The 14,328-nt window shown below is 43.1% G+C and overlaps 1 protein-coding gene across 2 annotated transcripts in view; it reads left to right on the top strand.

The window, feature by feature from the left end:
* The first annotated feature begins 3,312 nt into the window (after positions 1 to 3,312).
* The window catches only part of LOC119580201 (protein ecdysoneless homolog), a 51,571-nt gene continuing 40,555 nt past the window's right edge, over positions 3,313 to 14,328 (top strand). For both annotated transcript variants that reach the window (XM_037928196.1, XM_037928195.1), the window contains exons 1-3: positions 3,313 to 3,469; positions 6,996 to 7,234; positions 8,179 to 8,296. In XM_037928196.1, coding sequence (XP_037784124.1) covers positions 7,003 to 7,234; positions 8,179 to 8,296 — 350 coding nt within the window. In that variant the 5' untranslated portion in view covers positions 3,313 to 3,469; positions 6,996 to 7,002. The remainder of the gene's footprint in view (positions 3,470 to 6,995; positions 7,235 to 8,178; positions 8,297 to 14,328) is intronic.

Below are 14,328 nucleotides of genomic sequence, written 5' to 3'. Positions count from 1 at the left end.
TAATGAATGAAACAATGATCTCGGGTACCAGCATGGAAACATCTAAAAGGAGACTTGGAAAATGGAGACATCAAATGTATGCAATAAAGAAACCAGATGGAGAAGTGACATAAAATGAATGGAATCATAAGAGTTGTGGAAGACTTATACACCTCAAATGAACAGCCACGGATAGAAGCGAATGAGGTAACTAGAGAAGTACCGAACATAACAGCAGAAGAAATAAAAAGAGCGTTTAAAAGGCATGAAGAGAGGTAAAACATCGCGTGAAGATGGAATTAGTATATACATTATAATAGGTACAGGAAAAAATGCAACAGTGAAACTAGCCAATCTTTTAAACAAATGCCTTCTCTATGGAAAAACTCCCAAAACCTGGAGAAATGCAACAATTATTTTGATACATAAAAATGGGATAAAAAGGATCTAAAAAACTACGACCCATAAGCCTCCTTTCAGTTACTTACACTGTTCACAAAAATCATCACAACTTGCATCTCTGATAGTATGGATTCTAATCAGCCTAGAGAACAGCCAGGCTTCCGCCGTGGATTCTCAACATACCATATCCACACGATCACCCAAATAAGAGAAAAAATAAACGAATATTGGACACCCCTGTGTATGGCATTCATTGATTAAGAAAATGCATTTGACCCTGTACTAATACCAGCAGTACTAGAACCTATTCGAAGACAGGGAGTAGAGGAGGTATATTGTAAAATATTGGAAGATATATAGAATATGGGACAGCAACCATCAAGCTCCACACGGAAACCAATAAAATACCAATTAAAAAAGGTGTTAGACATGGCGATGCCATCTCACCAAAATTGTTTACAGCTTGCCTTGATGAAATATTCTAGAAACTAGAATGGAACAGAAAAAGTATCAAAATAGGAGACGCATACCTTAACAATCTGAGATTTGCAGATGATACTATCTTCAGTGAATCTGCAAATGAAATGCAGCAACTAATAAACGATCTGAATAGAGAAAATCTGAAAGTCGGACTCAGGATGAACAAGAAAAAGACTAAGATCATGTTCGACAGTAGAGTTCAATTCGGACAGATACATGTACAAGGCGAAGTACTAGAGGTAGTGGACAAGAATATATACATAAGGCAACTCGTACAGACTAACACATCTAGCGACGATGAAATTAAGCAACGCATTAGTCTAGGCTGGATCGCCTTCGGCAGACACAGTAGGATACTAGTAGCATACTAGAGTAGCATAGTCCTTATCTCTGGGCTGTCAGACCAAGAAGTCACTAGATGGACTGGTCTGGCAACAGGAGCCAGGAACTCGATCAACAAGAGCATTTGGAGATGTCGGTACCTATGCAGAAGGACCAAGCTACATGTCTTCAAGTCCTTGTTACTGCCAGTTTTGCTCTACGGAAGTCTCGTCTTGATGCTTTTTGTAATAAGTCTCTTCGCCGGATCATGGGGTACAGTTGGCAGGACCACGTGTCCTACCGACGGCTACACCATGAGACTGGCATGGGACCTGTTACTTGCATAATCCGGGATCGCGAACTCAGGCTATGGGTACCTAGCTCGTTTCCGTTTCCCTGCTCATCAGGGTGTCGCTTTGCAAGACAACCCTGGGTGGAGGAGGCCTGTGGGACGACCCAGGAGGTCATGGCTTGGGCAGTTCGACGAGACCTGTAGCAAGGAATTAGAGATGGGATGAGGGCCTGCCTGGAGACTCGCCATGAAGGACCATCGTGGCTAGAAGGGTGGATGCGGCCATGTACCCCCTTGGCGTTAGCCCTTTGATGATGATGATTAGTCTAGGCTGGATCACCTTCGGAAGACACAATAGCATACTAAGAGATTTTAAAAGAAGTCTTTAACCAATGCGTCCTCCCAGTTATGACCTATGGACCAGAAACAACCAAATTACTGGAGAGGAAACTAATAAGTGGGATGGAGATGTTGATGCTGGGAATTAACCTAAGAGATCGGATGAGGGCGACATGGATCAGGGAACAGACAAAAGTGGAAGATATACTTGGGAGCATCAAAGAGAAGAAAATGGCAATGGGCAGGTCATATATGTCGAAGACAGGATAACATATGGACAAAGAAATTAAAAGACTGGGCTATAGATAACATCAAGAAGCCAAGAGCCAAGGGCCAATGACAAGATGGATGGACGAAACAACGAAATTTCCAGGGAAACAAAAAACGCAGAACAAAGTTGGAAAATATTGGGAGAGGCTTACGTCCTGTAGTTGACTGATTCAGGCTGATGATGATATATACATGCGCCCACATATATGCATATACACGTGTGTGTGTGTCTGTGTGTTTGTGTACATACATACATACATACATACATACATACATACACAAACACACACACATATGTGTATGTATATATGTATATGTGTGTATACATACATACATACATACATACTACATACACACACATACACACACACACACACACACACACACACACACACACACACACCTCACACACACACACACACACGCACGCACGCACGCACGCACACACGCACGCACGCACGCACGCGCACACACACCCACACACACACACACACACACACACACACACACACACACACACACACACACACACACACACGCACACACACATGTGTATGTATATATATATATTTATATATGTGTGTGTGTGTGTGTGTGTGTGTGTGTGTGTGTGTGTGTGTGTGTGTGTGTGTGTGTGTGTGTGTGTGTGTGTGTGTGTGCGCGTGTGCGTGTGCGTGTGCGTGTGCGTGTGCGTGTGCGTGTGTGTGTGTGTGAATGAAGCAATTTAAAAAATACATCGAAGAATCGATTTGATGGAGAACTTGTTCACATCCTCCTGAGCAGCTGCTCTCGAGGCAGTAACAAAAGCGGTCGATTCTAAAACGTTTCTCAATTGCCGCCAAATCTCGCAACTCAAAAATAAATACTTCTGCATTTAAGGTAAAAAACTTACAATGTTCATGAAATAGCGTTTAAGGAAAACAGATTGAACACTGGTATTTTAACTGATTATATTCGATAGAATAATATATCTAGTCTATAAAAAGTCATATTAATTTGATTTCAAGATAATTTGGATTTATCCAGAATTAAAATAGATGACAAAAATTAACACAAATGAAAAGTAAAGCAATAATCTCTGATTTACATGTATATGACAATTTTTTTCATATAGCTGTGAAAAGAAATATTGAATATATGATTATATATAGTCCATCGTGGACATATCATTAAAAACACACAAACTAGGTCCTCCAAGCATGTATCAAGACTTGAAGAATAAGAAAAAGCATCTCGGCGTTTTAGTTTGTTTACATGCTGCGGCAGCTGCGAGGCGCGAATCCCCAAGGCTAGGAAGACCGCCCTGCCTTCAACGAGCATTGCAAAGCGGGAGGCTGCTGCAACACTTACATCTTGTCCAAGTTAAGGAGACTGCTCCAGAACAGTGTATGTCGGAGGGAGATTTAACAGCTTTTGGTTTTGTTTTTAGATTTTTGCTCTGTGGAAGTAGGTGTGACTCACGATTTTTTTTTTTTTTTTTCACGACACTGGAAAAGTTGTTTGAGCATTTGTCTCATTGCCTAAACACCTGGTTACTAGGCAGTGCCTACTTTTGCTTATTTTTATTGTCAGGTAGAAAGGAGTAATACTATATAGCATTAATATTTGAAATATTTGTAAGAACTCTAAAATTAGATATTTGTAGTTCTAGGTCTACTTCTTTCTTTATTTACACTAAAGATGAAATGACTCGTTTTATCCCAGTAAGAAACTAGATGCAGGTTTCCTTCTAATGATATTTACTTTAATGAAATAATTAATTATATTGACGATGGATCTCAATTTCTTGTCAAGTAATATTAGCTGTGTTTTCCCCATCCCCTTGTAAGCCTTTTCATTAAATCTTCATCATACTTAACTGCAGTATTTTCATACTGAAGAATTTTATTAGGATTTGATTGTCGACTTCTAATTTACATGTTTGTTCGTATTACTTATATTGTTTTTTTATAACTTACACTATAACCTATTATATTTTATTCTTAATCATAGTGTGCTTGCTATTCAGTAGTCTTCAAGGAAATCAATAATTGCCTGAAACAGGACCACTTTGATAGAGAAGAAAGTATTAAAGCACAAAGCACTGCACTTCTTACTCTGACATTGGCAAATAAACTAATGCCATGCATATTTTGCTAGCCTTTAGACCTCCTTGGTAATTTATCATTGAACTAGAAACCAGTTCAGGCTTTGTCTTAATATGGTTGGTGGAGGTTAGCTGGCTTTTGTCAAACTGTAAATCATGAACATACTTGATGTGGATCTGTACTGGAAAATTGCAATAGAATCTGTTATTGTACATGCTTGTGTTATCTAAGGGAATGTGGATACTGTATGCCCACTGTAATAAGTACTGTGCATTGTAGTTGTAGCTTAATTGTTATACAAAAGTGAATTTGTTTAAATTAATTAACAAATCAAATATTTAAAACTTTACTGTATAAGCATTTGAGAAACTTAAAAACTAAAAGAAGTGCCATGTGGAAGGTAGGCTAGGCTTACAAATTTGATGGAGGGAAAGAGAAGGAGAGGGATAGGAGTGGGCAAAGAGAGGAAGAGGGGAAAGGAAATAGAGAGATAGGGAGAGAGCGAAGAAAAAGAGTCAGAGAGAGAGAGAAAAAAAAAAGACAGGATACTAGAGAGGAGAGAGCAGGCAGGCAGTATGGATGGATGGATTGATGGATGAGTTAATAGATGGGTGGATGGATGGATGGATGCTTGGATAAATGGATGGGCAGACATATGGATGGAGGATAGGAAGCAAGTGTAAAAGACTGAGTGAAATACAACCAACATACAGTTGAAGCATTAGAATGTACCAGTAGGTGACAGGGTAACATAATATGCTGACTGAAACAAGTTTGGTTGGAGAGAATAACCTGTTTGGTTCAGTTTTCCTTAGCTATACTATGCACATGAGCAACAAATAAGTACTGTGCTGAGTATTATTGTGGTTGCTTAACAATAATAAGATAATATTTCTGAATCTTGAGGTATAGATCTCTGTCATGATGGGAAGAATAGGTCCAGCATGGCCACAGCCTGTATATGGGGAGAACAGATACAGTGTTAGTTTTTTCAGCTGTTATGGTACATCAGAGTGTTTTATACAATTTGCAAGTTAATATGTTTTTTTTTTTGTTTTTTTTTCGGTAGGTTCATGTTTGAGCCGCCGTGGTCACAGCATGATACTTAATTGTAGTTTTCATGTTGTGATGCTCTTGGAGTGAGTATGTGGTAGGGTCCCCAGTTCCTTTCCACGGAGAGTGCTGGTGTTACCTTTTAGGTAATCATTCTCTCTATTTATCCGGGCTTGGGACCAGCACTGACTTGGGCTGGCTTGGCCACCCTAGTGGCTAGGTAGGCAATCGAGGTGAAGTTCCTTGCCTAAGGGAACAACGCACCGGCCCCTCAAACCGAACCCTCAAACTCAGATTGCCGTCGTGCCAGTCTTGAGTCCAATGCTCTAACCACTTGGCCTAATTTAATGAAAACTAGCCCGACTCTTTATTTTATATGAGAACCTGACATTGTGTAATGGAAATTTTATTTTAATCTACTTGCACTCAATTTAGAGTGGATGACTGTGCTTCATGGTTTGTGTCAGCTGTTGCAGAGGTACTTATTTCTCTCCTTGACTAGAACACCTATTACATCTATTTATAGCTGCATTTGGAATAGGTACATTAGACCTGTATACCTTACTTACTTGGTTACATATCTGTTGTACAGACTTAAATATATAATGTAGAAACTGAAAGACCTGAAGGTATCCCCCTATACCCCTTGCATGGACATAAAAAGTTAAGAGACTGTTGAGGATGATAGGGATCTCAACCTTCTAGAAGTTATTGAACTAGTGAGCAGGCTTGTCAAATTTTTAGATAATGTCTGCTACACAATTACTAGAACTTGTTAGTTTATTTCATATGTATATTATATATAGTAGAGAGTCACCTTGGTTCCGTAGTAACACACAGCTGGGGGACCAGCAAGGTCTCCCACGTGAATTAGGTTTGAGTCTTACTTTGTTCTGAGGTTAAGAAGGACATCTACTCTCCTTAAGAGACTGTTGAGGATGATAGGGATCTCAACCTTCTAGAAGTTATTGAACTAGTGAGCAGGCTTGTCAAATTTTTAGATAATGTCTGCTACACAATTACTAGAACTTGTTAGTTTATTTCATATGTATATTATATATAGTAGAGAGTCACCTTGGTTCCGTAGTAACACACAGCTGGGGACCAGCAAGGTCTCCCACGTGAATTAGGTTTGAGTCTTACTTTGTTCTGAGGTTAAGAAGGACATCTACTCTCCTTAAGAGACTGTTGAGGATGATAGGGATCTCAACCTTCTAGAAGTTATTGAACTAGTGAGCAGGCTTGTCAAATTTTTAGATAATGTCTGCTACACAATTACTAGAACTTGTTAGTTTATTTCATATGTATATTATATATAGTAGAGAGTCACCTTGGTTCCATAGTAACACACAGCTGGGGGACCAGCAAGGTCTCACACGTGAATTAGGTTTGAGTCTTACTTTGTTCTGAGGTTAAGAAGGACATCTACTCTCCTTGCCTCAAGAACCTTTAAAAAAAAAAGTGCACTCCAAGCCCTTCCAAGTTGGGGGAGTTTGTGGGAAGAAATTAATTAGCAGTTTACAGTTGTTTCTCATGACTTGTTTTTTTATAAGCTAGGGTAAGAAATAAGGGCCTTGAATATTATGATTTTTCAATAGGATTATGTTTTTACTTGTTATTTTAAAGATCTTTGTATCATTGCTACCTTATACTTACAAGAAATATTACACAGGAATATAGCTGTTGCTAAAAAGATACAGTCCTCAACAATGTCTTTTCTTTTTTTTAATATTTTGTGGATCTTATTTTAAGATGAGCATTAATTGTTACAGATTGAAGATGGCTTGTGGTAGTGTCTTTAACCAAATGCCCACTGACAATGAAGAGACAATTCGGTACTGGCTTTTCCCCCACTTGGAGGATGGAACATTGATGACAGATTTGGAGGCACTAGAGGATTTGGCTGCCAAGTTACTTGCTCATGTTGCTGTGTATACTCATCAGTACATCTGGAATAATGAGTCATTTACTTTGAAAGTGAAGAAAGAAGCACCATATGATGGAACCTCAGGTAAGTGATATGTTTTTACATGTCAAATAATGAGAGTGACTATTTGGCTCAGTAATTGCGAAATTGTTAGTGATTTGCCAAATGCTAGGAATCTATTTCATGTACATTAAATTTTTTTATTTGCCTGGCTGTTTTATATTTTGATTTGTGTTATTTAATGAGGAGATTAGTACAAAAAAAAACTTGGAATGTAGTAGAGAAAGGTAAGTTTAGGAGGCCACGTTAGGTCAGCAGAGGCATGCAAGTATACCAATAGAAATCTGGCAAGACTGTTGGTTAACATGTTTAATAATTGCTAGAATGTAAAAAGTTATTTAGTTGGTGCTTAACAATATAAAAGGTAGAAGCTGTTTTTGAGATTAAAACAAAACAGCTTATTTATGTGTAGGAGGAGGTGGTATAAACACAAGCTTATAGATGTTGGAGTACTGGGGTTGCTGTATCATGTAATAAACCCACTGATGCTTTGATTACAAAAACACATACCATATCCACTATGATTGTAATTTATTAATAGTGTTTATATGTAGATGACTCTTATTGGTTCCTTGGTGGCTATGTGCAAAAAGAATTCACAAAACAAAACTACAGTAGACAGTACATTTACTTAGCAGTAATGGGTTAATACTGATTGAAGTCACACCCAAACAATGAAATGCTAGCAAGATATTGTACAGACCTATTGTGATAAAAATAAATAGCATTGTTATCATGTATTATGATATGAGCTGGACCATTTATAGTTGTAATTACTATGGCCAAAATATAAATAATTGATTTTACATAACAATTTGCAAATTATTGCAAAGCAAAAATATATTCATTGTAACCTTTGTTGTTTCATAAAACAATTGCGAATTGTCAATTTAAATTTAGAAGTTTAATGGCTTGTCATTCTTTTTAGATATTTTAATGCTGACTCCATTAAAATTTATGCCTAACAGGTGTGCTCGGCCCTCACATAGCTGGAATCACAGTTGTAGGGGACTATTTAGAAGATGAATGGTTCATTGTGTTTCTCCTCCTCACTCTTACTAAAGACTTCCCAGAGCTTGTGTGTAGGTAAGTCAGAGAATAGTATGATACTGCATGGTAATAACTATTAACTTAACTTCTTCCTGTATTAGCAACATGCATATATAATATGCAAATATTAAGATTATTAGAGGATATCTGTTGATGAAGAGAGATAAATCATTTTTATTTATTTAAACTGGAAAATTATGATAAATGAGTGTTTTCTATACTATTATAGTTTGCAAAATAACTAGGAAATAATAGTTAGAGAATTTTATTGATATTAGTGCCCCAGAACTCACATTGAGTAACAGAAAGAAGTTGGTAGTGGTGAACTATAGAAAAGAGAGCATTTTATATATTTATTTATTTATTTTGTGTGTCTGTATGGGTGAAATTTATTTTTGACCAAAGGAAGTTCCCAAATGTGAGGTCAAGTATCCTTTTTTCAAACACTGCAATTTGGTAACTACCAGGTTTAGACAAATTTTCACTGTTCATCCAAACACATAAAAAGAGAACTATGGATCCACATGCAAAATAAAGCATTCTGGGATTGTATGTTATGAAACATTGATATTGTTTCATACCTGCTGTTAGATGAAATTAGAATGGAAAGAAGGAAATGAAGGGTTTATAAACAGCCAGTCAATAGGTCTTTACACCTGTACAAAATGAGCTGTATCCCTCTGATCCCTGGTCCTTTTGTTCCCTGGCCCATTATCTATTCTGTCCTATCTTACCTTAGCAAATCCTACCTGCCTTATCCTATTCTGCCATATCCTATTCTAACCTAACCAGACCAAACTAAATTCATCCCAACTCAATCCTACCAAACTCCATTCAACTCAACCCAACCCAGTCTAACCTAACCCACACACCCCACCCCACCCCACCCCAAGCCATCCCAACCCAACCCATCCCATCCCATCCCATTCCATTCCATCCCATCCCATCCCATCCCAACCAAACCTAACCAAGCTTAAACTTAACCTTAACTTATCATCACCTGCCCTACTTTTGCGCTCCTCTCCCCCTCCCCCACCCCCTCCCCTCCCCTCCCCTACCTTACCCTACCTTACCCTACCCTAAGCCTACCATAAACCCTAGGTAAGGTAAAGTAAGATAGGGCAGGGTCAGGTAAGGTAGGGTAGGGTTTATGATAAATGATTAAAACTAGTAGAATTGTTTTAACCATTAACCCTACCCTACCCTAACCCTAACTCTAACTCTAATCCTAACTCTAACCCTAATCGTAACCATAACCATAACCCTACTCCTACCCTACTCCTACCCTACCCCTTCCCTTCCCCTACCCAACTCCTACCCTACCCTATCCTACCCTACCTTACCCTACATCTACCCTCCCCAACATCTACCCTACCTGACCCTACACTACACAACCCTACCCTACCCTAGTTTTTAAAAGAAACGAAGCAAAAGGGAACAGTTTAGTGAACCAAATAACCGGCGTGAATTACTGCCGGGAATAAGATGAATGAATTGGAATTTAAATGACAAAGAATATCGAAATTTGCCACACTTTGCAAAGAAAATCTAACAAATCATTAAAAAAAACTGGGAAAGATTGGTCAAGTTTATTGCAATACAAAGAAAAAACCGGGGAACGTCCTGTTTAAAAAACGGGATGCTGCGATGGGAAAAGGGAGAAGGGGAGCAACTAGGCAGAGAATAAACCCCAAAAAGTGAGAAGCAGTGACGAGAAAAGGGCAGTACGGCACATGCTGCAGGGTGGGAGAGGTGGAGTGTCGCAACACAGACACCCTAATAATCTTGACCCACATTAAGAGATCCCGTGTACTGTGGAGTCTTGTGCCTTTAGTACTGCCGTGACGCCTCTGCGGGATCCTTGTTCTCTTATCGAGAATCGGCGCTACATTTTAAATTTGGGTTGGGGGGGGAGGGAGGGGAGGCAAGGAGGGATTAACGGCCGGTTTGTTAAAATTGTGACGAGTCCGACTAGAAAATTTCATCTTGGACTTGCCTTACCCCAAAATAATGAAATTCTTAGATTATTGATATAAAATTCTAATTCCGGTAATAGATGATTTTCGTTTATTGGGGTTTTTATGCATTCCATATATATAAATATTTATTGGGTCGGGCCTTTCGCAATCTTGACAGGACGGCCGGCCTGTCAGTATTGCCTGCTCTTCTCCCCTCACAACAAAAGGCATTCCATCTCTTCACATTTTTATCAGCTCCTTCCCTCCCCCTCATTCTCCGCCAAGGCTCGTGGCTATGATATCTAAGTTGTATTACTACTGGCATGGATGGCATCCCGCCCATCGACCCCCCCCATCCCCGGGGCCAGAAGTGCCTGTGTCCAGCTTGCAACCCCCCTCCTCTCCCCTTCCCTCGGCCATCTGTTTTGGCTTCACACTTCATCCTCTTCTCCTCCCTCTCTTCCTCCTCCTCCTCCTCTTCCTCCCTCTCTTCCTCTCTATCTTCCTCCTCCCTCTCTTCCTCCCTTCTCTTCCTCCTCTTTCTCTTCCTCCTTCTCTTCCTCCTCCTTCTCTTCCTCCTTCTCTTCCTCCTCCTTCTCTTTCTCTTCCTTCTCCTCCTCCTCCTCCTCCTCCCCTCCTCCTCCCTCCTCCTCCCCCTCCCCTCCTCCTCCTCCCCCCTCCCCCTCCTCCTCCTCCTCTTCCTCCTCCTCCTCCTCCTCCCTTTCCCCCCCTCCTCTCTTCCCCCCTCCTCCCCCCCCTCCTCCCCTCCCCCCCCCTCCCGTCTCCTCCTCCTCCTCCTCCTCCTCCTCCTCCTCCCCCCCCCTCCTCTTCCTCCTCCTCCCCCTCCCCCTCCTCCTCCCCCTCCCCCCTCCCCCTCTTCCTCCCCCCCCCTCCTCTTCCTCCTCCCCCCCTCCCCCTTCCTCCTCCCCCTCCTCCTCTTCTCCTCTTCCCCTCTTCCTCCTCCTTTTCCTCCTCCCCCTTTTCCCCCCTCCTCTTCCCCCTCCTCCTCCTCCCCCCTCCCCTCTCCCCTCCCCCCTCCCCCTTCCCCTCCTCCCCCTCCTCCCCTCTCCTTCCTCCCCTCCTCCCCTCCCCTCCTCCCCTCCTCCCCCTTCCCCCCCTCCTCCTCCTCCCCTCCTCCTCCTCCTCCCTCTCCCTCCTCCTCATCTCTCCCTCCTCCTCCCCCTCCTCCTCCTCTTCCTCCTCCTCCTCTTCCTCCTCCTCCTCTTCCTCCTCCTCCTCCGCCGCCGCCGCCGCCGCCGCCTGGTCTTCGCTTCATCGTGTCTTTTTTCTGGCCTCCTTCGGAAACGTTTTCCCGGGCGTAGGTGGGTCGAGATAGACTCAGAAATGATAAGGTCACCTGGGCCTCTTTAGGCCTACGCCTCACCTTCGTCTCACCTTCGTCTCCTACTTGTCGGAACCCCGGAGGGCAGGGACATGTAATTCGGTTGTTCTTCGGTCCGGATGATATTTACATTGCCGTTATTCTCTCTCTCTCTCTCTCTCTCTCTCTCTCTCCCCTCTCTCTCCTCTCCTCTCCTTCTCTCCCCCCTCTCTCTCTCCTCTCTCTCCTCCTCTTTCTCTCTCTCTTCTCTCCTTTTTTTCTCTCTCTCTCCTCTTCTCTCTTCCCCCCTCTCCTTTCCCTCTCTCTCTCTTCTCTCTCTCCCTCTCTTCTTTCTCTCCCTCTCTCTCTCTCTCTCCTCTCTTCTCCCCCTCCTTTTTCCCTCTCTCCTTTTTTCTCTCTCTCTCCCCCCTCTCTCTCCTTTTCTCTCTCTTCTCTCTCTCCCTTTTCCTTTCTCTCCTCTCTTTTTCTCTCCTTTTTTTCTCTCTCCCTCTCTCACCTCTCTCTCTCTCCTTCTCTTCTCTCCTCTCTCTCTCTCTTTCTCTCCTTTTTTTTCTCTCCCTCTTTCCCCTCTCTTTCTCTCTTTTCCCCTCTTTTCTCTCTCTTTCTCTCCTCTCTCTCTCTCTCTCTCCTTTCCCCCCTCTCTCTCTCCTCCACCTCTCTCCCTCCTCTCTTCTCTCTCTCTTCTCTCTCCTCTCTCTCTCTCTTTTTCCCCTCACCCTCTCTCTCTTCTTTTTCCTTTTTCCCCCCCCCCCCCCCCCCCCCCCCCCCTTCTCCCTTCTCCTCCTTCCTCCTCTCTCTCTCTCTCCCCTTTTTCTCTTTCCTCTCTCTCCTTCCTCTTTTCTCTCTCTCCTTCTCTTCCTCCCCCCTCTCTCTCTCTCCTCTCTCTCTCTCCCCTTTTTTTTTCTCCTTTCTCTCTCTCTTCTTTCTCCCTTTTTCTCTTCCTTTCTTCCCCCTCTCTCTTCTCTCTCTCTCTCTCTCTCCTTCCCCTTCTCTCTCTTTCTCTCTCCCCCTTCTCCTCTCTCTCTTTTTCTCTCTCTTCTCTTTTTCTCTCTCTTCTTTTCTCTCCTCCTTTTTCTCCTTCTCTCTCCTCTCTCTCTCTCCTTCTTCTCTCCCCTCTCCCCCTTTTCTCTTCCTTTCTCCTTTCTCTCCCCTCTTTCCTTTCTCCTTTCTCTCTTCTCTTCTCTTCTCTTTCTTCTCTCTCTCCCCCCTCTCCCCTTCCCCCTTCTCTCTCTCCTCTCCTCTCTCTTCTCCTCTCTTCCTTTCCTCCCCCTTTTTCCTCTCCCCTCTTCCCCTCTCTCTCTTTTTTCCTCTTCTCTTTTCTCTCCCTCTCTCTCTCTCCTCTCTCTCTTTTTCCCCTTCTCTCTCTCTCTCTCTCTTCTCCCCCTCTCCTCTTTCCCTTTCCCCTCCTCCCTCTCTTCTCTCTTCTCTTCTCTTTTCCCTCTCTCTTTCTTCTCCTTCTCTTCTCTCTCTTTCTTCTCCTTCTCTCTTCTCTCTTTCTCTTTTCTCTTCTCTCTCGTTTCCCCTCTCTCTCTCCTTCTCTCTTCTCCCTCTCTCCTCTCTCTCTCCCTTTTTCTCTCTCTCTCTCTCTCCTCTCTTCTCTCCTCCTCTCTCTCTCTCTCTCTCTCTCTCTCTCTCTCTCTCCTCTCTCCTCTCCCCTCTCTCTCTCCTCCTCCTCTCTCTCTCTCTCTCTCTTCTCTCTCTCTTTTTTCTCTCTTTCTTTTTCTTCTCCCTCTTTTCCTCTCCTCTCTCTTCTCTCTCCCCCCTCTCTCTCTCCTCCCCCTCCCCTTTTCTCTCTCTCTTTCTCTCTCTTCCTTTGTCCGTCTCTCTCTCTCTCTCTCCCTCTCTCTTCCCCTCTCTCCTCTCCCCTCTCTCCTCCTCTCTCCTCGTTCTCTCTCCCCTCTCTCCTTCTCTTCTCTCTCTCTCTCTCCTTCTTTCTCCTTCTCTCCTCTCTCCTCTTCCCCTTTTCTCTCTCTCCTCTCTCTCTCTCTCTCTCCTCTTTTTCCTTTTTCCTCTTTTCTTTTTCTCCTTCCTCTCTCTCTCCCTCCCTCTCTCTTCTCTCTTTTCCCTCTCTCCCCTCTCTCTCTCCCTCTTCTCTCTTCTCTCTCTCTCTTCCCCTCTCTCTCTCTCTCTCTCCTTCCCCTCTCCTCTCTCTCTCTCTCTCTCTCTCTCTCTTCTCTTACTCTCTCTCTCTCTTTCTCTCTCCCCTCCCCCTCTCTCTCTCCATCTCCTCTCTCTCTCTCTCTCTCTCCTCTCCCCCTCTCCTCCCTCTCTCCCTCTTCTCTCTCTTCTCTCTCTCTCTCTCTCTCTCTCTCTCTCTCTCCTCTCTCTCTCTCTTCCTCCTCTCCCTTCTCTCTCTCCTTCTTCTCTTCTCTCCTTCTCTCTCTCTCTCTCTCTCTCCCCCCCTTTCCTCTCTCCTCTCCTTTCTCCTTTTTCTTCTCTCTCTCTCCTTTTCTCTCTCCTCTCTCTCCCTCATCTCTTTTCTCTCTCTCTCTCTCTTTTCCTCCTTCTCTTTTCTCTCTCCTCTCTCCTCATTCTCTTCTCCTCTCTCTCTTTCTTTTCTCCTCTCTCCTCTCTTTTCCTCCTCTCTCTCTCTCCTCCTCCTCCTCCTCCTCCTCCCCTCCTCCCCCCCTCCTCCTCCCCCTCCTCTCCCTCTCTCCTCCCCTTCTTTCCCCTTTCCCTTTCCCCCCCTCCCCCCCCTCCCCTTTTCCTCTTCCCTTCCTCCCTCCTCCCTTTTTCCTTCTCCTTTTTCCCTTTTTCTTTTCTGTTCC

The sequence above is a fragment of the Penaeus monodon genome, chromosome 13, assembly GCF_015228065.2.
Source record: "Penaeus monodon isolate SGIC_2016 chromosome 13, NSTDA_Pmon_1, whole genome shotgun sequence".
Taxonomy (NCBI): domain Eukaryota; kingdom Metazoa; phylum Arthropoda; class Malacostraca; order Decapoda; family Penaeidae; genus Penaeus; species Penaeus monodon.
The sequence above is the reverse complement of the archived record's forward strand: the minus strand, read 5'-3'. Positions and strand labels throughout refer to the sequence as shown.